The 26,783-nt window shown below is 46.2% G+C and overlaps 1 protein-coding gene across 1 annotated transcript; it reads left to right on the top strand.

The window, feature by feature from the left end:
- Positions 1–433: 433 nt before the first annotated feature.
- Positions 434–20,876, top strand: STIP1 (stress induced phosphoprotein 1). Its single transcript, XM_083477803.1, has 14 exons — positions 434–649; positions 5,677–5,886; positions 6,844–6,985; positions 9,047–9,188; positions 10,205–10,373; positions 11,540–11,666; positions 12,178–12,280; positions 13,542–13,662; positions 14,694–14,790; positions 15,905–16,029; positions 17,229–17,265; positions 17,638–17,741; positions 18,742–18,914; positions 20,366–20,876. The coding sequence occupies exons 1-14, from the start codon at positions 641–643 to the stop codon at positions 20,436–20,438; spliced, it is 1,632 nt and encodes a 543-aa protein (XP_083333929.1). The 5' UTR covers positions 434–640; the 3' UTR covers positions 20,439–20,876.
- The last annotated feature ends 5,907 nt before the right edge of the window (positions 20,877–26,783 follow it).

The raw sequence follows: 26,783 nt of genomic DNA, 5'->3' as shown, positions 1-26,783 counted from the left end.
TAAATTTTGTTTATAACTGCATTGCATGTATGATATGATAATAAAAATTATAGAAACACAGTGAGAGAGACTTCCGTTCACCATTGTGGGGGGGGAGAGCATTACTGTATGCCACTTTTCTCTAAGCGTTCAAGGACGTCCCACGAGGAAAAATCTGGAAATAAGAAAGATGGGGAGGCGGAGAAATCCGAACAAAGCTCCAGCCAATGGGCGCAGTCTGTGGTGACGTTCCAACTCACGGTCTACCCAACAGGACCGCAGCGCAGCTTTGATCAATGAAACCCGGAGGCGGGACGTTCCAGAGGAACGAGGCCGCCGCTTGGCAAATGACACAGCGACGCACACCAATTGCCGTTATCAAGCCCCGCCCCGCTCGGGCCTGTCAAGCGTTGGGGCCAATAGCGCGTGCCGAGGACGGATTTTCTATCAGGGAGAGACCCCGCCTTTCCCCCTTCGCCCTATGAGGGGGGTAGCGGGCGCGGCCTCGCGCCAGGCGGGATCCAATAAGAAGGCAGGGGCGGGGACTGGAGGGTTCTAGCAGGTTCCAGAAGGCTGGTGGGAAAAAGGAAAGGCGGGCGCAGGAAGGAGGAAAGGCTTAACTAGAAGCGGCAGCGGTGGCGCGGGAGACTTGGCCGGCGCCATGGAGAAGGTGGGCGAAGTGGCTGGAGCTTTTTAGTAACCGCAAAGGCTCATGGGAAGGTGGCGGTGCTAGAGGGGGTCTCGGGAAGGGGAGAGAGGGGGAGAAAATGTGGTGTGAGGTGCTGCTGAGATTATTTTTTGCAAGGGATTCTGGGGGAAAAGGGGTTCTGACGGGAGAGGGGGTTTCTTTTTGAAAAGGTGGTCGGGGCAAAGGACCATGGGAAGGACTGAGGGGGGTGTTAGGAATGGGAAGGGGGTCTAGAGTAGTTTTTGACGGGATGATTGCGAAGAGGGGGCGGCTATACCTGTGCAAAGCATTATGGGAAGCCTTCGTAGGCCAGGTCATGAGGGGATCTTGAAGGGAGCAAGATCACCTCCTCATAAGGGGCCTTCTGCGGGAGGCGGGAGGGAGTGGCTGAACTGCGAAGGTCCTGAAGGGATAAAGAAATAAAGGGCTCTGCAAGGCCTCGTGTGAAGATCTGAGGTGGGGAAGGGGGTCTGCGGGGGGGGGGGGGAAGGCTAGGCTTGTCTGAAGTGGGGAAGGTTTATGGGCTCTGTGCCAGACATCATGGAGGGGTTTTCAGCAAATACATACTGTAGTGTGATGGGGCTACATCCGAATTAGGGGTCCTAGGGTATCACGGCAGGGCTAGGAGTAGGGGGAAGGGGCTGTGGCATATGAATTGGAGGGCTGAATGGCAGGCTTTGTGGGGCTGGTAGATTCAGTAGTGTGTGGGGCAGAGGAACTAGATTTCTGTGAGGGATCGCAATAAGCTTGATTTATTAATTTCATAAAATGTACATAACCCTTGATTGCAGGGGTCATTGAACCAATAATGTCATTGGAGGATGGGAATTAAGGACTGTATCATCAAAGAGGTCATGAGAACGAGAGACCATTAAAAAGGTGGCTACAGAGTTAGAGCTTGAGGCGAGGCTCCTTGCAGCATGGTTTGCGAGCTCGGTTTTGTAGGAAAAAACTTATATTAATAAGTAATCTGTGATGCTTTGAAGATGGTGCTATACCATTGTTACCCTTCCGTATCACCATACATTCAAAACTTAATGACTTTCTCCAAAGAATTCCGGGAACTGTAGCTTTTCCCTTCACAGAACTACAGTTCGCAGCATCTCTAACAAACTATGATTCCCAGGATTCTTTGGGGGAAGTCATGAGTTTTAAATGTGCATTGGGTGTGATTTAAATGTATGGTGTGGATCTACCGTGAGTGGACTCTTGAACCATCACAGGTAATTTATGTGCATAAGTTTATTTCTAAAGCCTACCCCTCAAGCTATGCCCCACACCAATGCAGCTAGTACTGCTCCTCAGGTAATCCCCATTTCCCACTCTGCATTGTTCCTCACTACAGTATTCCCCTCCCAAGCTGAAATCCTCACCTTCCTCCTCAGTCCTGGGATGCAGTCTTTGAGGTGGAGCCCATGAGGGAAGCAGTATCCTGACAGACATCTTGAATAAGATGTAGCAGCCTGATGGATTTTGGTAGATAGAGTAGCCTGTTGTGGAGCATGCAATTAAAATAGCACAAATGCCAAAAGCTCTACCTCATTTTGGAAATTTGATCTTTAATATTTATGGAAGCTCCACTAGGGGTTGTGATTCCTAAGGCCTGGATTGCGGCCGGAATAATCTTGCAGGAAGATCTGTAGAGTAGCTTTAGGGGCACATGGTGACAGTATGTGTGGAACCGTTGGAACTAGGCAAAGGAATGTAGCTTAATGTAGCTCTTACTCTGTTGGTACAAGATCCCAGCTGTAATTCCTGGTATCTCTTGCTAGGACTTGGAAGTTGGAATTGTGTAAAGCTGGAGGCCTTCCAGTCTGTGTAGACAGTGCTGAGCTAGATGGACCAAAGTTCTGATCCAGTAAAGGCAGCTTCCTATATTTCTAGGTGAATTGTATAGTTTTGGTAGCATGAGCAAGTTGATGGCAGTTTTCTGAGTGAAGTGCTTTAGGTGCGGATGCAGCTTTATAACCCTTGTGAGATGGAGCAAACAGTTAGGCTGAGCAAGGCTCAGTGGGGCATTGCAGCTTTTAAAAAGCCTGTTTGTTTTCCAAAGGAGCCTTCTGAGCCGATCACAGCCTGCATGTTGCAGCATGTTCGGCACCTGCTAGAAGGAAACTTTTGAGGTAGGAATTGCTGTCACACTTGGGAGTGATGGCAGTGGTCAACAGTAGAGACCCGTTCTTTGTATCCAAAAGGTCCTAGGTTCAGACCCTCACATCTCCCAGTAGGGGCTGGGAATGGCTTTTACCTGGGACCCTGGAGAGGCACTCCTAGACAGTGTAGACAGTCCTGAGTTAGATGGACCAACAGCCTGATTCTTCATAAGGCAGTTCTTGTGACTAGCAACTGTTGCACTAAGGTCTTTCCCAGTCGTCTTAGCAAAAAGCCTTTTAAATTGGAACTACTGTAAACCTAAAGCATTTTGCTTGCAAAGCATGTGGTATGCCACTGAGCTATGGTGCCAGCTCACTTCCTGACATAGGAGCTGCCTCCCCATTCCAAATTGTTAAGTGTGTCTTTTGTCTGTGAAAATGGGTATAGGAAGAAAGTAATCTTCAACAAAACAGGCCTCAAGCTTAGCAAGGTGGTGATTCCACACTGGCAAGTGAAAAACAGAGCCCATTGCGCCGAGTGTTTAGGTGAATCTGCCAAGGTTATACCATGGCAACCTGGCTGTAGTCCACCTGCATCACTTCACAATACTGGCCTCAGCTTTCTTTCTCTCCCCACTGCCCCTCCTAAATGTTTGGTGTGTGGCTGTAGGGTAATATGCTTCTTCTAGAGAAAGTTTACCACCTCCATGCCTTGCCTGCCAATTTGTGCCCTTTCTGCATGTGACATCTTGCTGTGTTTTATTGTACAGCTGTGTCTCTCTAAGACTGAAAGGGCTCTAAAATCCTTACATGTGTAGCTTGAACGGTTTGTCCCAAATTAATGCAGCTAAGTGGAGATTGTTTTCCCTTTGGCTGTCTGTAATTTCAGCAAGCAACCCCTATCTGAATAGAGCCGTGATTCAGAGGGAGCTGCCTCCAGCTTCCTGTCCCCCTTAGGAGCAGCCTTGGACACAGCAGGGACAACATTCTATTTGCATCAGCAGATGGTGGGCTGCTAATTCATTTGGGCTGCGGATGCTGCAGTTTCAACTCCCTTGGCTACCTGTGGAGGCGGTGACTCATACCTGGGGGCCTGTCCCTCAGGCTCACGTCATTTCTTTCTAGAGGGAAACAGTCGCTGGGAATATCTTGCAGCAGCTTTGGCCAACTTACTCACCTTCAGGTGTGAAAGAAGTGTCTCACAGCTGTCACTCGTAAGAAGTGCGCCTACTTGTAAGCAATAGAGGGTTCAACACTTTCTGTGTCATATAAAACTGCAAAGAAGTGCAATATATTATTCCCTATAGAGATGCATATGTGAATGCAGTCCTGTGCAGCATAAGCCCTGGCAGCTAAATTCAGCCAGGTTGATTGGGGAGCCTTGTAAAATGGAATGCCCAACAACTGACTTCTATCTGGAAGTGATGGTTGAGAATTGGTGTCTTATTGCAGATATTTAGAGTACAAGAAACCTAAACCTGAACCACTTCACAACTGTTGCCACACTGCACAGATTTCATTAGCTGAAGTCTGTTTATTTCTTACAGTTGCTATAATCTGAGGTAGGCAGACTTGGGGGTCTTTTTTAAAAAACAAAAAAGCGCATTCCCAAGATCTACCAATGAAAGTCAAGTACAGGCATAGGCAAACTCAGCCCTCCAGATGTTTTAGGACTACAACTCCCACCATCCCTAGCTAACAGGACCAGTGGTCAGGGATGATGGGAATTGTAGTCTCAAAACAGCTGGAGGGCCAGGTTTTCCTATGCCTGGTCAAGTACAAAAGATACAGAGTAAGAGTTAAGGAGCAGGGTGCCTCTGAACATATTCCAAGTCTTGGGATTTGTGTTCAGTACTTCCTTAATTTCAGCAACCTAATTTAGGTGGGAAAGTAATGTTTTGTTGCTATTGTTAAGCAGTTGGGAATGGGTAACTCGGCCAGTTGATCGTGATCCATTTTCTCCCTGTCCCTGCTTAGTGGCTAAGAGGTTAAGAGACTGTGGAATTCCTTGGTTCACATCTTGCATCTGCCCTTAACTCACAAGCCACCCTCAGCCCCTCCATCTGCAATTCCGCCCCCTACTCTTTATATGCTGCTTTCTGCCAAAGTGGTGAACAGCATATTAAAACAAAATACAGTGGAACCTCAGGTTACAGACGCTTCAGGTTACAGACTCCGCTAACCCAGTACCTCGGGTTAAGAACTTTGCTTCAGGATGAGAATAGAAATTGCGCGGCGGAGGCAGCGAGAGGCCCCATTAGCTAAAGTGGTATTTCAGGTTAAGAACAGTTTCAGGTTAAGAACAGACCTCCAGAACGAATTAAGTTCTTAACCCGAGGTACCACTGTACAAAAATGCCATAAAGCATCAATCAAATGTAAAAAGGCAAAATCACACCATGGGAGTGCAAGAGGCAAGCCATTCCAAAGTCAGGTGCTAACCCTGTATCCCACTCAAGGAGCTGGAAAGCTTGAGAGGAGGGGGATAAGTAATGCTGACCTACCTTATAGTGCTTTTGCTAGGATTTTATCTAGAGATGTAAAAATTGCATTGATGTATTATTACTATAAGTTGTGTGTTTTGCCTTTGGTAAGTATCTGAAAATGGGTGTGCAATAAACTTACAGGGGCCAGAAACTTACTTTCTCCCCCCCCCCCCCAAAAAAAAAACAAACCTGAAAAAGTCTGCTGAAGAAAGGAGGGCCTTTTGCTTGCTGACCATCAAACTCCAATTTTTAGCAAAAATGCCTCAATTCAAGGTTATAGCAACAGTGGGAGTCAGAATCAGGGCATTTACTCATCTGAGATGCTCAGAGTTTGGTAAGAAGTAGTTCACTGGAGCAATAGGTTCTTTTTCTGGGTTACTGGTGCATGGAATCCTCAGCAAGCTTTTGACTTCTTTTTTAATTCCCACCAGGTGAATGAATTGAAAGAGAAGGGTAACAAAGCCCTGAGCTCAGGCAACACGGCAGAAGCTATCAAGCACTACTCAGAGGCCATCAAATTGGATTCTGCCAATCATGTGCTGTACAGCAATCGGTCTGCTGCTTATGCCAAGAAAGGCGAATATCAGAAAGCCCTGGAAGACGCTTGCAAGACAATTGAACTGAAGCCAGAGTGGGGCAAGGTGGGGAACCCCCTTCTAGCCAAGGAGACATGACACAGCTGTGGGGAAATGCCCATTCCATACACCAGGTGTGAGAAACCTTTTGGCTCTTCAGACGTTACTGAACTGTCAACTCCCATCAGCCCCAGCAAGCAAGGCCAAGGGCAATGGGAGTTGTAGTTCAGCAACGTATGGAGGGTGAAGGTTTCCCTATCCTTGCCATATACTATTATTCTGTTTGGTGGACTTGTGATTCCAGAATGAGAGCCCCAAGGTTTTGCCCTCCCTCACTTCACAAGGAACAAGAGAGAAGTGGGCATTAAATGCCTGGCAATGAAGTCACTGCAGTTCAGGCGTAGCATTTTCTTTCTGTGTGTGCTGGGGAAGCACTGTGTAGCTCAGTGGTAAAGCATGTCCTCTGCATGTATAAGGTCCAGTCCTCAGCATCTTCAGGCAGGGTTGGGTAAGATTCTCATTTGAATGGAATTTTGGGGAGCCGCTATCGGTCAGTGTAGACAATTAAAAAATTCATTACTGAAGTTCCTACTACATTTTTATCCTTCTAAGGCACTCGGGGTAGCATAAATTGCTCTCCCCCACCCCTATCCTGAGGTAGGTCAGACTGAGAGATAAGTAACTGGCTTGATGTCACCCAGTGAATTCCATGGCTGAGTAGGGATTTGAACCCAGGTCTAACCTACTGCACCATACTGCAGATACTTGGCCAAAGTGTGTCATGCACCACCGTTGTATATGCAAAGTCTGCAGGCTAAAGGAGGTTCTTCCTTGCAACTGTTGCATTGGTTTGCAACAACTGATAGTTGGCATAGTCAATTAGTCAAGCAGCTGCCTTCAAGCATGGGTGAACTAGAGTTTTGTATAGTCCTTCATGTCTGTGAGTTTTGGAAGACTGATATATTGGCTGCTCTGCCTTGTCTCATACCGTATTTGCTGACCTGGCTGCTCTTCTCTTCTAAGGGCTATTCCCGAAAGGCAGCTGCCTTGGAATTTCTGAACCGCTTTGAAGAGGCCAAGAAGACATATGCAGAAGGGCTGAAACATGAGCCAGGCAACGCACAGTTGAAGGAAGGGCTGCAAAACATGGAGTCCAGGCATGCAGGTGATGGCAGCCACACCCTGATCTGCTTCCTTCCTTATCTCTTAAGACTTGCCCACATGAACTAGTTCTGTGGCTAACGTGACATGGAAGTTTGAGAAATTATCCCATGACAAGGAATTGGATAAATTGGCCTAGGAAAGGCAGTGTTCCCCAACCTTGCTGCCCTCCAGGTTTTATTGGACTACGGCTCTCATTAGCCTTGATCACTGGCCATGCTGGCTGAGGTTGATGGGAGTTGGGAGTCCCCTGACATCTAGAGGGCAGCAGGTTGGGGAAAGTTGCTGATGAAGCTTCATAACTACAAGACAACTGATTGCAGTAACCTTCCCTGCCTGTACCCTGTACCACAAAGGGAAATGGCTTTGGTGCAGGGGTTGTGATGCAGATTTCAATAATAAAATGGAAGAGCATCAAATACATATATAACTGGATTTGACTATTGATAAGAGGGCCATGTTGTGATGGCACATGCTTTTCCAGTGAAGTCATGAAGGTTTTCTTGGTGGTTGCCTGTCAGTTGTGAGAGCCCCACTTGACATCTGTCTGGAAACAGATCTGAGTTGGGAGAGCTTAAGCGACACGGCTGAGCTTTGAAGACTGTTGGATTTTAAAATAATTTGATTTAATAAATAATAATAAATTATTTATACCCCGCCCTCCCCAGCCTGAACCGCGCTCAGGGCGGCTAACACCAATAAAATTACAATAAAACATAATTGGGGTGGGGGGGAACAAAAACAAAAAACCCCCAGTTAATTAAAATACGGGTTAAAATTTAAAATGTAGCTTTTCAAATGCTCAGCATAAGAGCATAACTGTACTGTGTACCATTCTGGTGGCCTCGCTGCAAAAAGGATATTGTAGAGTTACAAAAAGACATCCCCAAATAAGGGGATGGAGCAACTCCTCCATGAAGAAAAGTTGTAGTGTTGGGACTTTCTAGTTTAAAGACGAGGCGGCATGATAGAAGTTTATCAGATTATGTATGGCATGGAGAAATTGGCTAGAGAAAAGTTTTTCTCCCTCTCTCAGAACTAGAATTTGTGGAAATCCCTTGAAGCTGAATGTTGGAAGATTCAGGACAGATAATAGAAAGTACTATGTTGTGTGTAGTTAAGCTATGGAACGCATTATCATAGGAGGCTGTGATGGCCACCAACCTAGGTGGGTTTAAAAGTGAATTGGACAAATTCATGGCAGAGAGGGCTATCCGAGGCTTCTAGCCATGGTGGCTAGGTTCTGCCTGCACAGTTGGAGACAATAACGTTTCTGAATACCCATTTCTGGAAACCACAAAAAGGGAGATAGCTCTTGAGTGACACAGAATTTCTGGAGACCGACAGATCGGGCATCCATAGCAGTGACCAGAGGAGGAATGACTGCTAGGAGGAGCGCAGAGAAGAAACATCATGGTGCATCTCTAGCACAACCAAACATCCCAATACCCTTTTACTTGACAGAAAATCATGAAGCTACAGGTCTTCAGTGCCTGGTGCATTTGCTCCACCAGCTGAACTCACTCAAAATGAAGGAAAGAGGGAGTGCTTCTGTTTCCTTATCAAAGCCTTCTTTAACCTGGTGCCCTCCAGATGTTTTGGACTACATCTTCCATCAGCCCTAGCCAACACTATCATGGAGGGCGCCAGGTTGGCAAAGACTTCCCTAGATTGCATGGATAAGATAGCTACAGGCTATCTCAAAGACCTGCAGTGAGTGCAGACACCTATTCCAGAAGGAATTTAGATCTTGCAGATAGCTGGGCTTCAGTCTCATTAGTGTGAGTCAGAACTGTAGGTTGGGCTTTCTGTTTCTTTCGCTCGGGGACCACAGGTATTCAGCAGCACTTCTGTTTCCACACAGTCTAGCTGCTGAAAGATGTGAATAATGTGGGCATGTGGCAGCAGGAACCTCACACCTTCCATGAGGTAATCTTCCCCCTGGGTTTTCCCAGAGCTTACAGATGGTGGAGGGCAGGGAAGGCCCTGTTGTCAAGAATGCCGCTGTGTGTCACTCAAAACTGATATTGCCTTTCTTCTCTCCCCTGCCCTGGTCATCCTTCAGAAAGGAATCTCATGAACCCTTTCAACTTGCCCAACCTTTATCAGAAGCTGGAGAGTGATCCCCGCACAAGAGGCTTGCTCAGTGATCCGAGCTACAGAGAACTGATCGAGCAGCTCCGCAACAAGCCTTCAGACCTGGGGGCGTAAGTGCCTGGAGTGGGAGTTGGGAATTGTATGGTGTAGGAATTGTCTTTCCGAGTCATGCCCAAGACTCATCGGGCCCAGAATTCTATCTCACAGCTTGCTAAATGTTCTTGGGAGCTCATAAGTGGAGCTTGGTGGTGATTGTCTTATCCTGCTTCTCATTGCCAGTATTTTGGCATTCACAGATAACATTGCTTTTGTATGTGTGAATATAATTTAACTATCACAGTTAATAATTTTGTGAACTTGACAGAAGGGCAGTTTGAGGTTGTCATGGCAGCTGTACCGCTTGAAGGGAACACCATTAAAATGAATTCCAGGATATAGGAATTGTGCAAGGCAGCTTAAGAAATATTTAAATCACAATAGTAGAATGTAGCAGAAGTAAAAATATAACTGTCAGGCATAGTAGATAAAACATAGTGTTCAGCAGAATGTCTTCAACCTGGTATATTCAAAGTCTTTTGGAATGAAAAATTATTGATATCCAGGAGCACCTCTAAATTTCTAACTAAGGGTTCATATTTACTTTTTTAATGTGCTTGAAGTCCGGCAGCAACCAGGAAAAAAACCTGCTTCGTGCATAGTATTGGAAATTGAGTTAATGTGTTCAGCACAAGGATCTTCAGTTTCATAGGAAGTTTGTAGCAAAAACCTCAAAAGAGCCTTAAACAGGATGTCTTTTAAGACAGTCTTTCATAAAATTGATGGACTTGGTCCATTTCAGAAAAATCACAGAAACATGGCTGCCCCTCAAAGCTGCTGGAGTATTCAATAGTCTTACAGTTAGAAAATGGAGTCTGACACTGACTTGTGCAGAACTAGATCCTGGGGGCTACGTCCACCTATATCTTATTGAGTAGTCTAATTAAAATGAATGGACCTGCATCAGTCATTGATTTCAATGGGTCTGTTCTGAGCCAGACCAACATTGGTTGCAACCTCAAGTCTCCAGCACTTAATCCACCAGGCTGCAGTTCTGTGTGACCTATTTTGTGGCCTGCCTTCATGACAGGAAACTAAAGGACCCGCGGGTGATGACAACCCTTGGGGTACTACTTGGAGTCGACTTGGCCAGTGCAGATGATGAGGACGAAGCAATGTCTCCGCCCCCTCCGCCACCCCCCAAGAAGGAGCCCAAGCCAGAACCCATGGAGGAAGACCTGCCGGAGAATAAGAAGCAGGTACTGCCTGCTGGCCCAGGAGACTTGGCTGCAATAGTAGAGTGTTCCCTCTCAGCACTATGTACCTTATTCAGAAGATATATTGACTGGCCACCTTTTCTTAAAAGCTTTTTTATAGCTGTCATCTTATCACAGGTTTTATTTATTACCATACAAAATACCGAGGGTTCATAAAAACAAAATTAATACACAGTAATCAAAAACTCGTACTTAAGGGAGTGGGTGGTGCTGCGGTCTAAATCACTGAGCCTCCTGTGCTTGCTGATCAGAAGGTCAACTGTTCAAATCACCACGACAGGGTGAGCTCCCGTTGCTTTGTCCCAGCTCCTGCCAGCCTAGCAGTTCGAAAGCACTCCAGTGCAAGTAGATAAATAGGTACCACTGCAGTGGGAAGGTAAACGGCGTTTCTATACGCTCTGGTTTCCGTCACTGTGTTCCATTGCACCAGAAGCAGTTTAGTCATGCTGACCAATGATTCAGAAAGCTGGCTGTGGACAAATGCCGATTCCCTCGGCCTGAAAGCGAGATGAGCGCAGCAACCCTATAGTCTTAACCGTCCAGGGGTCTTTTACCTTTACTCTTACATCTTACAGATTAGGTCTAACATGTCCCAGTGAAATTAATCAACATGGCAAATTTAGGTCCATGAACTTCAGTGGGTCTACTTTGAGTATAACTTGGTTCAAAAGAACCCTATACTCTTGTTTTGGTGAACTGCCCAGAATGTCAACCACTGGGTGGAATGGGAATGTAATTGATAAATAATGGTACTAAAATACATCAGAAATCCATTATCAGAAAAATGTGGCAATATCAAAATATCCTCATTAAAGGAATGCTGCAGCTTTCACCAGGCCCACAAAATATATTGATGTCTGTAACAAGCAGATCTGTCTTGGAGGGTATTCCACAGCTGGGATGCCAGAACCATAAAGCTCTCTGGTAGCTGCACACCTAACACCTGAAGTTGGGGCGAGGGGTGTGGTTTTTCAGGGTCTCAACTGATCTCAAACACTGGGCAGGTTCAAATGGCCATCCTTGAAATACACTTACAAAGCTTTTAGCATAAGAAATGCTGTCTCTGGCAAGGTGGAGATTTTTTGGCTGAATTATGTCTTGCCATTCTGCAATACTAGTTATTAAGTTGAGTGTCTGTTGCCTTTCAGGCTCTTAAGGAAAAAGAACTGGGGAATGAGGCTTATAAGAAGAAAGATTTTGAGGTAGCCCTGAAGCATTATGACAAAGCAAAGGAGCTGGATCCAACCAATATGACATACATCACTAACCAAGCAGGTGAGATTGTGGGGCATCATTCTTCCCATTCCAGGCAGAGCTGAGGTGCATGAACAGCCTTATGGTAGGTTTGAAATGGCAAAAAACAAAGCTTAGCGTGGGCTGGAGTTGAACCAGGTCAGTAAGGTTCCTTTAAACCAGGGGTGGGAACCCTGTGTCCCCCCATATGTTTGGTCATTGTCGTGCACTGGTCCATTCCTGGGTACTAACAGAGAAAGCAGTGAGGCTGAAGTTAAGGCTGGTTGAAGGTTGTGGGACCATGAATAGCTCGGAATGAGCAACTTGCTCTCACAAAGATTAGGAGCGAAGTGTTGAAGAGATGGCTTGCTCTTGCCAGAGGCCTGAACTGATAGCTTGAAAGCAGGCCAAACGCCACATAAATTTTATTTTCATAATAAATAAAACTAGACGGAGGCTATGATTTCCCAGCAAGAGGTCTTCGTTTGTAGCTCACCCAGTCTTGGGAAATCAGGGGTTCACGACTGTGTCTTTCCCCTTCCTTTTCCTGTAGCGGTGTATTTTGAGAAGGGGGACTACAACAAGTGCCGGGAACTGTGCAAGCAGGCCATTGAAGTGGGACGCGAGAACCGGGAGGATTACCGGCAGATTGCCAAGTGAGTGGCATTCACATTTTTTGCTCTGCCCACTTTCCCCTCTGGCTCCACCCACCACTGAGCCATGTGGTAGAGCATTCGATTTTTTAAAAACGTGGTTGCTTAATTTAAGACGTTGAGCTAATGCAGGGGTGAGAGATGTGGAGAACCTGTGACCCTCTAGAAGTTGTTGGACTCCGACTTGTTTCAGCCCCAGCCAGTGTGACCACAGGTTAGGGATGATGGCAATTGTGATCTAAGAGTATCTGGAGGGCAACAGGTCTCCCACCCCTGAACTAATGAGACCTGACTGCTGACTGAATAAAGCTTTATGCATGAGCTGAATGGAAACTTGAGTCATGACGGCTTGAAATGTACTCTGTTGCATGGTGCTGTGTGACCTAGATTCTGCTGTGCTATAAAATCACTACTCTGCCTAGCCTGCCTAACATAAATGTAAGAAGATGGCTGGACTAGATAGACGTTTGGCCTGACCCAGCAGGAGCCTGTTTTCTACAATGGCCAACCAGAAGGCCCCAAGCAGAGCTGAGTGCAATAGCCCTCTCAGCCACTGGTAGCCCTTGATAGCTTAATTCCTTCCTTGAATTTGTCTCATCCCCTTTCAAAGGCATCCAAGTTGGCTGCAATCACCACATCTTGTTATAGCCAAGCTCCATCATTTAACGTATGTGAAGACACGATGACGGAGAGTTCGGTTGATAGAGCATGAGACTCTTAATATCAGGGTCATGGGTTTGAGCCCCATGTTAAGCAAAAGAGTTCTGCATTGCTCTGAAATTCTGTGATTCTAAGACGTACTTCTTTTTGCCTGTGCTGAATCTCCTTCCAACAACCTTCACTGGATAATCCACCCTGGGTCTTTAGTATTATGAGAGGGAGAACACTTTCTATCTACTTCTTCCACATAGTGCAGAATTTTATACACCCGATCCATCCCTCTGATCCATTTTGGTTGCTTTCTTTCTTTTCTCTTTTCTTTTCTTTTCTTTTCTTTTCTTCCTTTCTCTTTTCTTTTTTGTGTTTACAGTATCCTTCTTAAGAAGCAGTAGCAAGAACTGTACACAGTATTCCAAATGTGCTCACAACATAGATGTATATAAAGATTATTTCTCCTAGCATCCCTTAGCATGGGATTTGTCTTTGTCCTGCATGCCCCTGCCCTTCCCCTGCAACAAAGCCTCCTGGGAATCATGGGTCAGGGTTCTTCACCTATTGGATGCTTTCCAGCCGCTCATTCCATGGCCTGTTCTCTTGAATATAGAGCTTATGCCCGGATTGGCAATTCCTACTTCAAGGAGGAAAAGTACAAGGAAGCCATTCAGTTTTACAACAAGTCTCTGGCTGAACACCGGACTCCGGATGTACTGAAAAAGTGTCAACAGGCAAGTGTTTGTTTGCAAGAGCTTTGCTATAGCTCAGGGTTGGGAAACCTCTCCCACTCCTGATGTGGCTGGCCTACAAATCCATACTCCAGCTGAATCTGCAAACTCTGGCTCCCCCATGCAGTTGTGGCCCACCCGTTTTTCCCAGCCATGCATTGGTCTGTCTTGTGCAGAATTGTCTACTCTGATTGGCAGCAGCTCTCCCCAGTGTCTTGAGCACAGAGAGGAGTCTCTCCTATCTCCTGCTATCTGCTCCTTTTTGACTGAAGATGCTGTGCACCAAATTGGGACCGCCTGCATGGAAAGAATATGTTCCATCACTGAGCTGTGGCACCACGTTTGACATTTAGGAAGTTGCCTTCTATCGGTTTTGACTATTTGTCCAGCTGGCTCAGTGTTTACTGTGACAGTGGCTCGCCAGGCACATATCTGTCATGTCACCTCCTAGCTGGTCCTTTCAACATTTGGGAACCCTTGGTCTGCCCTGACTGACCTATTAATTTCAGTGGTTCTACTTTGAATATAACATAGTTGGCTATGACCCTGAGTGTTAACACTGGCTATTCATTCACGTCCAGGGTGATTGTGACCATTTTAAAGCCCTATGTGGCTTCGGTGCCAGTTACTTAGGAACGCATTCTCCTTTACTTCTTTGAGATTTGATGAGGAGGCTCTTCTGCACATCCCCTGGACTATGGCCATATCAGGATTGATGTGGCTGAATTACTGAACTCTCTCAGGAGACTCATTTGGCCCTGCTCCCTTTATATGCGGTCCTCTGACTAGTCAAAAGTTGTTTCATTTAGGTAGGTGGTGTGTAAGCTGGCATGATAATACGGTGTGCTGTTGCTTACAATTGAAAGGTTGGCTATCAGTCTTCTTAGGCTAGGGTTGCTGGGGAAGGATAGGGACCCTCTCTCCAAATTTTCTAATAACACTGACACCTTGAATCCATTCAATAAGGCTTAGCTGCTTCATAAATCTGCTGCCTCAGATCTGACAGGACTGTTCAAGCTCACTTTCTGTTTCAGGCTGAGAAAATCTTGAAAGAGCAAGAAAGAGTCGCCTATATAAATCCTGATCTTGCTCTGGAAGAGAAAAACAAAGGCAATGAGTGTTTCCAGAAAGGTAAGGGATTGTGCTTGCGAGTCCATTGTTCCGTGTACTGAAAGGTAGCCACTGCAAAGAGCAGGGGGCTCCTTGTTAATTGCAGAGACTGTCTAGGAAATAACTGGCAAGAGTAGCTGAGTGATCGATTTTTGCAGAAGAAATAGGCCCAGATGCCTAACTATCCTGTCCATAGTGACTGAGTTTCTGTAAGGGCATGTGTTGAACTGGGAGCATATTAAGCCATGTAACTAATGTAGTTTGCTGGTCACTTTATAAAATTTCTTTCATATATTGTACAGGTATAACAATCAATAAAAACAGCTATAAAAGCAAGTAATAACGTTCCAGTTAGAATGGTATAAAATTCAACAAAAGTCTTACTTTGGTGAACCAGACCTCCCTTCGTAGTTGATGTGTTTTGGTAAAGAATGTGCAGACTTTGCAAGACCCCCAAGTCACATCTGGCCATAAACTCACAAGGGGGCTTAGATAAGCCTCCTTTCTCCCAAAACTGCCTCCTCCCCAATCTACAATATGGGGTTGATAGTGCTAACCTACCTTAACATGGTTATTGACACAAGAAAAGCCTTGCTGCATCTAGTCCTGCATCCTGCTTCTCCGCAGTAGCTAACCCATTGCCTCCAGGAAGCAGAGCTGGAAAGCAGCATCCCTTCCTAGCTAGAAAAGTGAACAGGAGCAATCAGTCAGGACCTCTATTCCATTCCTTGCCCCACGTGCCTTTCCATTGTGGTTCCCCAGCCGTTCAGAATTCCATGGTATAGCCAGTCCTTATTAGGCTGCCTTTGGGGATTTCCCTTCTTTAGGTTATAGTTAACATTGTTATCAGTACAAACATTTAGAATGTTTTTGTACTTCTGCAAACTTGTTGGTTCTGCCAAGCCTGCCAATAGCTCCCTCTTTTCCGTGGGTGGTGCTATTTTTTGGCTAGGCATGAAATTGCACACATGGCCTAAACGTTGGATACGAAGGGAAAGTCAACTGCCTCTCAGCATGGAGTTCACACTTAGCTGTGCCTAATCAGTCCTTCGTAAGGATTATTGAAATAACAAGTGGAGAATTTGGATCCTTCAAAAAACATCTATATGAGCTAATGACTCTCCTTCCCTCGCAGGGGACTATCCACAAGCAATGAAACACTACACAGAAGCCATCAAACGCAACCCCAACGATGCCAAACTGTACAGCAACAGAGCTGCCTGTTACACCAAATTGCTGGAGTTCCAGTTAGCAGTAAAGGTCAGGATCCTAGGCCAGTGTTGTGCAAATTGTGTTCTGGGGGGAAAGGGCTCTTACCAGAAGCTCATTGGGTTCTTCAGTGTTACAGGCTTTTCTGCCTGTGTTTTCCTTCTTCTGCCAAATATAGGGGAGTGTTGGTTGTGTCTGACAACACACTCCTTGTTCACAGCACATGTGCCCCTTTAAATGTGACCCCAAATCCTCTACAAGGCTGGGAGCTCTGTGGCAGACAATTCAATGCAGAAGTTAAGAGAAACTTGGGGTGTAGGCCTTGGTATGGAGCCAAACTGTTGGTCTATCAAGCTTAGTATTGTCTTCACCAGAAGTGGGGGACTGAATTCAATCAGTGAGCCAGATTCTTACCTGCCACAGGCCAACTTTTGTCAGGTGGGCAGGTCACCAATGGTAAGGCTATTCCCATTCAGCAACAGCCATAGCTGGTAGACCAGCTGAAACTGGCAAGAGACACTCCAGCTGCTAAGGTATCTGGCCATGGAAGAAACCACCTTGTTGGTGTCCAGCTTTTTATCTTTGCAGGGAGCTCTTTTATAAGGAAGACCTTTGCAATCTGAAGTTCAGACCCAAATTTGCCACCTCATCTGCCACTTATGTGAACTAGGCTTAGGAGCAGGGATAGGGAACCTCTTGGACTAGAACTCCCATCATTCTCCCGGTGGCTTATAGGAGTTTGAATCCAGCAATTCCTGGAAGGCCGCAGGTTCCCTATCCCTGCTTTGCAAGCAACTACTTGAAAGAAGCTCAGGTGTCTTGGCACAACAAGGCCTAGCTAACGTTGTGCCTGTAACCTACCCACAAACAGCCGTAGGTGGTTCAGGATAATCCATGTGGTCTTGGTAGCTTTATAGTCCTCTCCAGGGAGGTGTTCTGAAGGTGATCTCTGATTCTTTGGTACCACTAGCCTGCTGGAATTGAAGGTAATCCCACACTTAGGCTGACTAATTAGGCCCCCAGTGTGGTTCCATGGTTAGGAGTGGTAGAGATGGATTGTTTTAACATCCATCCCATCTGCCAACCTTCCCATTCCCAAACTTGGCAGTCTGATAGCAGAGGCGTAAGCATCCGGGGGTACAGATGGAGGGAAGGCTTTTCTGACTGGGAATGGCTGGAGAAGGAGCAGATGAGCCTTGCACTCATTCCTGAAAAATCAATTTTTAAAGCAGCTTCTCTTCCTTCCACAGGACTGTGAAGAATGTATCTGCCTGGAACCCACATTCAGTAAGTACATGAATATGTCAATTGGAAGGAAGTGATTTGGGAAGGTTAAAGGCAAGAACAGGTCATCAGGCAAGGACTTGGGGTTATGCAGCTTAAGTGATGGTTGGAGAGTGGGTTTAGGTTTAGCAGCCAGTTATCTGCAAAATCCCATTGTGATGGGGGGTGCACCTTGTGTCAAGATAACACCAGGCAGTATCTGGGCTGAGAGGGGCAAGCTGCCAGCCAGTTAGCTTAAAGAGCACTTAATTGGGACAAGGTGCTTGAATAAACAAAGGGGGTGGGGTGGGCAGACTCAAACCGAGATATATGAAGGACAGGGTAAAAGATGCAAGTAAGTTCAAAAGTTTGATGACTTTTGCTCTTGGCTTGCAGTCAAAGGCTACACACGCAAGGCAGCAGCACTGGAAGCAATGAAAGATTATACCAAAGCCATGGATGTCTACCAGAAAGCCCTTGAGCTGGACTCCAACTGCAAGGTGAGCACTTCCTGGATATACAGCTGTGGCAGAGAAATGGGAAAGCGCTTCCCTTAAACGCAGGTAATAACAAGCGGGGAGGAATTAAAACTGAGCCTCGTCATGGTCATGAAGGAAGGGCCTTTCCAGTGAAGTCCAGCCTTCAAAGGGGGAGGTGGTATCAGTTCTCCTGGGAATGGGGTGTTCCTGAACTTTCAGCGAATTGGCTTATTTCTTTCCTCCTATCTGTACACACTTCATCTGTCCCATCTGTTGTTGCTAAGAACGTAACAGGCCTTCTAGAACACAGCAAAGATTCATGTGGTCTAGCTTCTTATTTCCTACAGAGGCCAATCAGATGTTCTGGGAGATCCACAAGCAGGGCACACACTGTTTCTCCCTGCCCCCCCCCCAAAAAAAGTGGTCTTCAGAGATAGTGCCTCAGAACATGAAGTTTCCATTTAGCCATTGTGGCTAATAGCTGTTAATTGGCCTCACTGATTTTTTAAAATCCTATTTTAAGACAAGGGCTATCACCACATCTGGTGGCAGTGAATCCCACAAATTAATAATGCATTCTATGAAGTATGTTCTTGTATCCTAATTCTACTTTCCATCAATCTCATTGGGTGATTCAGAGATGTTCAGGTATAATTTGGGGATGGAGGGGATTCTATTTCTGCCTCCCCCAACCTGGTGCCCTTCAGCTGGTGTTGAACTCCCATCATCCCCAGCCAGCGTGGTCCCAGTGGTAAAGGAATGAAGGGAGTTGTGGTCCAGCAGCCTCTAGGGGGCACCAGGAAGGTTGTTGCAATAGTTACGCGGAATCTGTCTTTACAATTTTCAAGGCCCACAAGGGGGTGGTGGCGAATAACTTTCCCTCCATCTGGCCTTGAAGCCTTGTGATCAAAACCAATGCAGAGAAATAAGAATTTTGTTGGTGTGGTGAAAATATTCAAGGGAGGAGGGCGGGGAAACACCCATCTTGAAGTGCCCTCATGGTCCTGCCTATTTCCTACAGGAAGCTACAGAGGGCTACCAGCGATGCCTCATGTCCCAGTACAACCGCAATGACAACCCTGAGGATGTGAAGCGCCGTGCCATGGCCGACCCTGAGGTGCAGCAGATCATGAGTGACCCGGCCATGAGGCTGATTCTTGAACAGATGCAGAAAGACCCACAAGCCCTAAGCGAGTAAGTGAGGGCAGGGAGAAAGCACCAGTGTGGACGGTAGTGTGATGTCTCTTAACACAGCCTGTGTGGTGACTCAGATGATGTGCTGGTCCACCTCATGTTGTCTTCACAGGCAGTGAAGTTCTAGTTTATAAGTGGAATGTTTGATGTTGAGGGCCACTAAAGACACAGAGCACTTTGCAGTCTAGCAATAAGCACAGATCAGCATGTAGGCAAATTGTTTTACATTTATTCTGATTCTGCATGCTTCTGGATTCAGTTGAGAACTTCTTAAAAGTTCAGAAATGTTAAAAGTTTCTGAGATTTGGAGTGTGGTGCCATGAGAGACATGAGAGGTTGAGAGAGAGAGATGTGCAAGACCTGGCGTGGCTGAGCTTTGATTCTCCAGATGCTGCTGAACAAAAGCTCCCATCATCCCCAGCCATTGGCCATGCTGGCCAGGTGCTCATGGGACTTTTGTAGTTCAGCAGTATCTGCAGGGCAACAAGTTAACCAACTCTGGGCTAATGTGTCAGATTAGAACCTGGGTTCAAATCCCCGTGTATCCATGAAACTTGCTGTGTCACTCAAGGTCAGTCACTGTCTCTCAGCCTAACTCACAGGGAGACACGGGGGATAAAATGGGGAGGGGAAATATATGTACACCACTTTGAGGTCCTTTGGGGGGCGGGGGGAGTTGAGATATAAAGGTAATACCCGTATATACTCCAGTATAAGCCAACCTGAATATAAGCCGAGGCACCTAATTCTACCACAAAAAACTGGGAAAACTTTTGACTCGAGTATAAGCTGGGTTACCACACCACATACCTGGGTGCTTCCGGGCTGCTTGTTCCTCCGTCGCCGCCAGCGGCAAAGTTGGAGGAGGAGGAGGAAGGAGCAGCCCGAAAGGACCCTCACTTGAGTATAAGCCGAGGGGGGCTTTTTCAGCATAAAAATGATGTGGAGGTAAGCTTTGAAGAACGCATCCATAAAGACTAGATCAAGGTTTCCTGAACTTGGGACTCAAGTTGATTTGGGACTACAACTCCCATCCATCATCCCTAGCTAGCAGGACCAGTGGTCAGGGATAATGGGAATTGTAGTCCAAAAACAGCTAGAGACCCAAGTTTGTGAAACACTGGACTAGACATATGCACTGCTTTGACAATGCAGTGCCCAGTTGCACCTTGCTGCCCTGTGGCCTCTGAAACGCTCTGGTCAGTTGCTTGCAGTGAAATCTTGCTTTGATGCTGATAAAAAGATCCCACTATGGCAGGGAGAGGGAGCCAGGTGTGGCAGGACTATAGTTCCCGTCACTCCTGACATTTGGCCATGCTGGCTGGGGCTGATGGGAGTTGAAGTCCAGCAACACCTGGAGGGCTGCCAGTTTCTCCCATCCCATGGTTTGGCCTCACGGTGGGGACAAAGGTCCTGACTTGACACAACTCTCCTCTTTTCCTTTCCTACAGACACTTGAAGAATCCCGTCATTGCTCAGAAAATCCAGAAGCTCATGGATGTTGGTTTGATCGCAATTCGGTGATGATTTTGACTCTGCGCCCTCCCTCCTTCCCCTGTTGAAAAGGGCAGCTGGGACTTCTGGATGCTGGCAACGCAGTCCAAGGGCGCCCCCACCCCCTCTGTCAGAGGCAGAGACTTGTACAGTTGAGCGGTGTGTTAGTCTCTCTCGCACATATACATGCGTGTGTGCTCACATCAAGCACCCTGCCAGCACAGGGCGTGGCCTCTCAGTCATTGTGGCCCCATCGCTCTGCGACTCAGCAGTTATTCCCATTTGTGAGCTGCTCTCTTCTTTCCCTCCCCGCTCCCCCCTCCCAAGTTTTTAATTATCTTTGCCGATGGCTGTGGCGTGGAGAAAGCGCATCACTCGTTCATTTGTCTGGTTTCTTTTGGCTGTGAGGCTGCATTTTTTTTGTCGTCTGCTGCACATCCAATAAAAAAGCAAAGTTAGTGGCCTTGGCTTCCCGAGTCGCCTCCGTTCATGTCAAGGTTCTGGTCTGAGCATGTGCATGCTGGCACTCTCACCCGTAGCAGGCAATCAAAGGTGGCTTCTGCAGTCATGTCTGCACAAGGCCTTTGGCTTTTCCAAGCATAGATGGTCTCTGGTAGCGTGATTTCTTCAATACCTTCCTGTGGACATCTTAATTCTTCTTCAAACCAGATCACTAATTTGATCTTGTCTAGGGTTCTGTTCTCACAATGGCCAGCCAGTTGTTCAAATGTGCAGCCCACCAGCAGGACCCGAGTATGGCATCAACTCTCCCCATTTGCAGTTTCTAGCAACTGGCATTCAGAGGCATGCTGCCTCCAGCAGTAGAGGAAGAATATAGCCATCGTGGCTAGTAGCCATCAGTCATTTTTGCTTCTGTGAATTTGTCTAACTCTTGTTTTAAACACTCCCCAAGTTGATTGCCATCACTGCCTCTTGTGGGAGCAAACAAACATTCCTAGCAATTGTCCATGCTGGCTGGGACTAATTGGAGTGAGAAGGCTAACAATGGCAGACCACGGGCTCCCCATCTCTGAACTAGACTACATTAATAGCAGTTAGGTCTGTGTGTACTCTGCATAAAGTCCATAGGCTGTTTTATTGCAAGCTCGTTCCCCAAACTTGACCAAAACAATACCATCCACACACAGTGCTTTTTTTCTGGGGGTACGCATACCCCTAAACATTTTGTGAATCTTTGTACTTTTGTCCATTTACTGTATTTATTTTTCCTGATTTGAACTATAAAATGGTGGCTTTCTTGAGTCAAAATGAGAGTACCCTGAAACATTTTTTTAAGAAAAAAAGTACTGCCCCCACACAGTGGGAAATGCAGGTTTGTAAAGGGACCAAAAATTGAAAAATATCCTCAGCTAGATGAATAAGGTCTGAGTGTGCTCAGTGACCACAGAATGGTACATGTCTGGGGTGGTGAGTGACAGTGGAGTATCCAGGAAAAGGGCATGAGTCACCCCTTAGTCCTATTATGGCGCTGAAATACATGTCCCAATTAGTGGAAATCTTAACTCTTTGACTTCTGAGATTTCACTGAAGTGTTGCCTAAGTACTTAATATTAAGGGCTGTAGAAATGTTGACATGAGCCAGGAAATAGTGTCAACTTTGGCCTTATTCTTGCATTAAGCAACAACATGTTCCATGCCCTTTGCTAGACTGCATAAGGAAAATAGTAGGTTGATTTTTAAAGGCACCTTAAAGGACCTCTGGGGCTTGCGGGGGTGCCTAATCTTCCAGGAATCTTGAAGAATGGGCAAACACCCAATAACACTGTAGCAATTTATCTGTCTAGATGGTCTGGGTTCTCTCCAGCCTGCCAAGTCTATAAGGGGGATTGATGTGCTTTCCTTTCTAAATTCCTCCAGTTTTCATTGCCCAGATGTGGACTGCCTGTTTATATTCTTTGGTTAGGGGCATAATCAGCCTGAGGATGAGAGAAGACTTGACTTCCCTATGACCATTCTGTGGATTTGTCTAATGGCATACTTCACAGATAAGGATCCTGTGGCCTTTGACATATTGTTGGACTCCCAATTCCCATGAATGCCAGTCAACGTGGCCTATTGGTCATAGATGATGGGAGTTGTAGTCCAACAACTTCTGAAGGGCCAAAGGTTGCCCATTCCAGCCATACTTTAATCGGGGACTTCCAGGTTTGAATTGTTTGCTTACACAAAAAGGTGTAGCTTCTAAACCTGCCCACCCCTCCACAGCTGCATGCGGAGGAGGCAGGTTTTGACTCCCTCCTTACTCATCAAATGATGGGTGTGATGACCAAGGAGGGGGCTGAACTGCACAGAGATTTAAGCATCTCTGCCCGCATTTGTTTTCTCTTTTTGTCACCACCTCCAAAAGCAGTGGAGTCTTTCAGGGGACAGAGTAAAAAGCCCTTTAATGGATCTGATCAATTCCCTGGGCCCAGGAGGATAGCCTCTCCTGTTCTGTCCCCCCCTTAATTACAGCAGCTAGAGGGCAGCACGCACTAGACCCCCGCATCTGAACTAAAAACAGGGATGGGGAAGCTGCGGCCTTCTAAATGTGGGGCTCCAGCTCCCATCAGCCCCAGCCAACATGACCAGTGGTCAGGGATGGTGGGAACTGGGAGTCCAGCAACATCTGGAAGATTGCAGGTTTCCTGTCCCTGAGCTAAACATTTCTGTGAGCAGCTATAGGCTGAGTTCTTAACTATTTGACTAGAGACAACAAACGCTTTACACCTGTGTTGTTCAACCTTAGTTCCCTGGGAGTTCCTGGACTGCAACTCCCATCATTCCTTGCCAGCTTAGCCCATAGTCTAGGATGATGGGGATTGATTTCCAACAGCATCAATGCTTTGCTTACCTTGGATTGCCACCCGTTAAACCAACAGGCTCCCTGATACTCAAAAGAGGGTGACACTGCTGCTGTCACTGGCAGGACACCAATAGGAGTGAAATGCAGAACATGAGAGTCACTCTGTCTGATTTGGGCGGAGGGGGGCGTATTCGATTGTCAACAACTTTCTTGCACCAACAGCTCATGTTTTCCAGACTCGGGATGATTCATTTCGAGGCTTCCCCTTTTATTTCTGACACGCTTCTTCTTAAATTCTGCTGTAGTTCTTATTGCAACAGTGCAAGAGTTCAACTGCCCTGTAGTGGGGCAGGCAAGCATATACGGTAGTTGCTGCTTTGTCCTACATCTACACCCCCTGCCCGGAATTGACCACAAATGTTGATTTATGCCTTTTGTAGCCCAAAAGTCAGATACCTTTGAAGGAGCCATATTTGGGAGTAACCAGTAAGATGGGCTGCATCTCCTTTGCCTTTTTTTTTTTAAGCTTTTAAAGAAATTCTGAAGGCTTACCTGCATAGATAATGAAAATAACTGCAAATATTTACCCATGTTTGGGGAAAATGCCAATGGTTTACTTAAAGTCAGGGAAGGCTGGTTACTCAGATAAGGTGGGGCAGAACCCTGCCTTTATCTTTTTCTGCACCCCGAAATCTAAAGCTATAGGCCTGAAGTGTTTCTGTCCCGCACAATTGTATTCAAAAGTTTCGTATCATTGAGAGACACCACCATTGAATCTTTTCAGTCTATGTCTCTTAATACAAGCAGAACTGAAAAATCACAGCTATATCTAGGCATTTGAGAAATGTCAAACTACAAAACAGTTCTGCAGGTAAAATGTGTAGGGACTTTCCAGTGTTTTGCACTGTTGGTAGCATGCATGCTTATCTCCCTCTTGGACAGAAGTTAGGCGTGTGTTCAAGGTACAATGAGCTCCTGGCTCTGGGAGCAAGTTCATTCCTTTGACTTGGGAAAGCTAAGAGAGGCAGAGAAGTTGGTGGGTGAGACCTTTAGGGAAGTTACAGCTTTGTCCCACTTCCACTCTGGTACCTCCCCTGCTGTCAGGGAGAGAGAGAGCCTAGGACAGAGAGCATGGTTCCCTTAGAATGGACCCAGCTCCTTGGAGGAGCACAGCTATCCTCTGCTGAGGACACATCGCTGTGGGATGGAGGGATCATGGTAGCGGACAATTGAATCATTAGGAACATAGATAGTTGGGTCTGTAGCGGGTATAGAGACCACAGGGTGAATTGCCTGCCTAGTACAAAGGTTGCGGGATTATTATTATTATTACTACTACTACTACTACTATACAATACAATACAGTGGTACCTCGGGTTAAGTGCTTAATTCGTTCCGGAGGTCCGTACTTAACCTGAAACTGTTTTTAACCTGAAGCCCCACTTTAGCTAATGGAGCCGCCTGCTGCTGCTGCCGCACCACCAGAGCAGGATTTCTCTTCTCATCCTGAAGCAAAGTTCTTAACCTGAAGCACTGTTTCTGGGTTAACGGAGTCTGTAACCTGAAGCGTATGTAACCCAAGGTACCACTGTAGTATGTAGGCATAAAAAATACAGGTAACTGAGAAAAAGTACAGTGTTGCCGAATAAAATAATGGCAAGCCAGTGTACCAAATTCTAGTCATGCTTCACTATTGGATGGCGTTTAAATACCCCTGCCATAACAAAGAATGAGAAGGTGGAGGGATATGGGAAGATCCCTCCCTGTTGCTATATGCAAACCAATATGCACTGAAGTTATCAGATCGTGAGGTTCTGAAAGCCAAATTTAGGGTTAACCGGTCTTCCTTTTGTGCTATCTTTCTAGGTGCAGGCTTTAAAGCTCCATATCTGAGTGGGGTTTGGGGGTGCAGTTGTTGGGGGTTTTTTTTGGTCCTGGTGCTTTCCCCAAGAAAACTCATGTTTTTACTGTTGAGTCAGAGAAATAGGCAACCGAGTTTCTGTGGATTGCTATTTACTCCAATTCAGCAAGAAAATGCGGGTTTTCCCAGGACAAAAAAAAAACAAACACCACTCTGGAGACCCTAAATGACTGTGCCCTAGAACAGCTGGTTATGCAAAGGGGGGGGCAACCCTGGATTGATATGCATTGTTCCCTCTGGCCCTGTCCGCCACCGGCATGTAGCCCCCAGAAGGGAATATGGCTATGAGAAAGGCTCCCCATCTGGCATTAAGACGTTGCCAGTTCAAAACTCTTGCTGAGCTACTACAAATCACCCACCTCTTCCCGTAGATGCTGATCTGCTTTCTGCTTGACCCCCTCCCTGCCTTTAAGGAACCCAAACAGGGCTTATAAATAGCAAGGCTGCATTCTGCTTGCTGCAGGAGGAAGCCTCGCTGGAAGCTCTCCCTTCAGAAGGGGAACCGCAGCCCTAGCTGTTACTTTCATCACTGCCACCTCATGGCTCCTGTCTTGAGCTTGCGCAGCTGAAACACATGAGCCGGGGCTGGGCCTCTGTGTCATCAGCCAAAGCAGCAATGGAGAGAGTAGAAAACGTTCCAAGAGTGGGAGGCAGGGGTTGCTCTCTCTAACCGGTACCAACCTCCTCCTACTGGCATTTACTTCGGAAGCGGAAGTGTTTCATCTCACAAGCCAAATAACAAACAGGAGTGTGATTGAAGAATCCAAACGTTGCAACAAGAAAAACAAATCCATCTACTTGGGTCCATCATGTAAGATGCCAAATTCTGCACGATAGGATTTTGCAACATCTGGCTCTGGGAGATTTTAATTCTGCTTCTTGCTGGCTGTGAAAAGTGTGCCAGTTATACAAGGGACAGTGCTTTCTCACAAACCCCTTGGGCTTCTGAAAATTCCCCAGGCCTGACCAGACCCGACCCATCTGCTCTCAAGTGTGCCTTTGTGGCCACAATGGCTAGAAATTCGGGGTGGGTTTAAAAATTCTGACCCAAGATCAGATTTGGCGGTTTTCCTTCTGTCAAAAAACTTGCTTCTAGCCCACATGCCAGTTCCAAAGACTATCAAGGTCAGCATTGTGTCACTGGTATAAGACCTTCTAATGGAATGTGTTTAAGGAAAAAAAGGCACCAGGGCTCGCCATGAAGTCATTACAGAGGTGTCACACTTTTAACATGGGGGGGGGCCCTAGCTAGTACTGTGTACCCTTGAGTACCTCCAGGGGGGAAGCACTGTGTTTATCTAGAGTTTTATATACCAGCTGTACACTTCCACCACCATCTTGCCAAAGAACTACAACTTTCTAGATAAAGGCTATCTAGAAATGCTGGGGTGAGTTTTAAAGAAAGCAAGGTTAGTTGTACAAACCATTTTTAAATTTAATTTATTAATTGCTTCCTATGAGGTATCCCAAACAATTTATATCATAATAAAAACAGATATGACAGTTAAATATATCAAAACAGTTAAAGCAATTGCACATATAAAATGTTTTTCTTTCAAAAAAACCCCCATGTTTATGTACATAATTTTTTAAAAAGACAATCATGGTGCATGCGTTAATTAAAATTCAATGCAGATGCCACCTGGGT

The sequence above is a fragment of the Podarcis liolepis genome (assembly GCF_965112155.1).
Source record: "Podarcis liolepis genome assembly, chromosome: 15".
NCBI classification, from domain to species: domain Eukaryota; kingdom Metazoa; phylum Chordata; class Lepidosauria; order Squamata; family Lacertidae; genus Podarcis; species Podarcis liolepis.
Note: the sequence above shows the minus strand (reverse complement) of the source record. Positions and strands in the feature narration are given on the sequence as shown.

Excerpts from the sequence above, each read along its gene's own strand:
- STIP1 (XM_083477803.1), top strand. Across the intron at positions 6,986-9,046 it reads CATGGAGTCCAGGCATGCAG|AAAGGAATCTCATGAACCCT; the intron begins GTGATGGCAGCC and ends GTCATCCTTCAG. Across the intron at positions 17,266-17,637 it reads CTGCCTGGAACCCACATTCA|TCAAAGGCTACACACGCAAG; the intron begins GTAAGTACATGA and ends CTTGGCTTGCAG.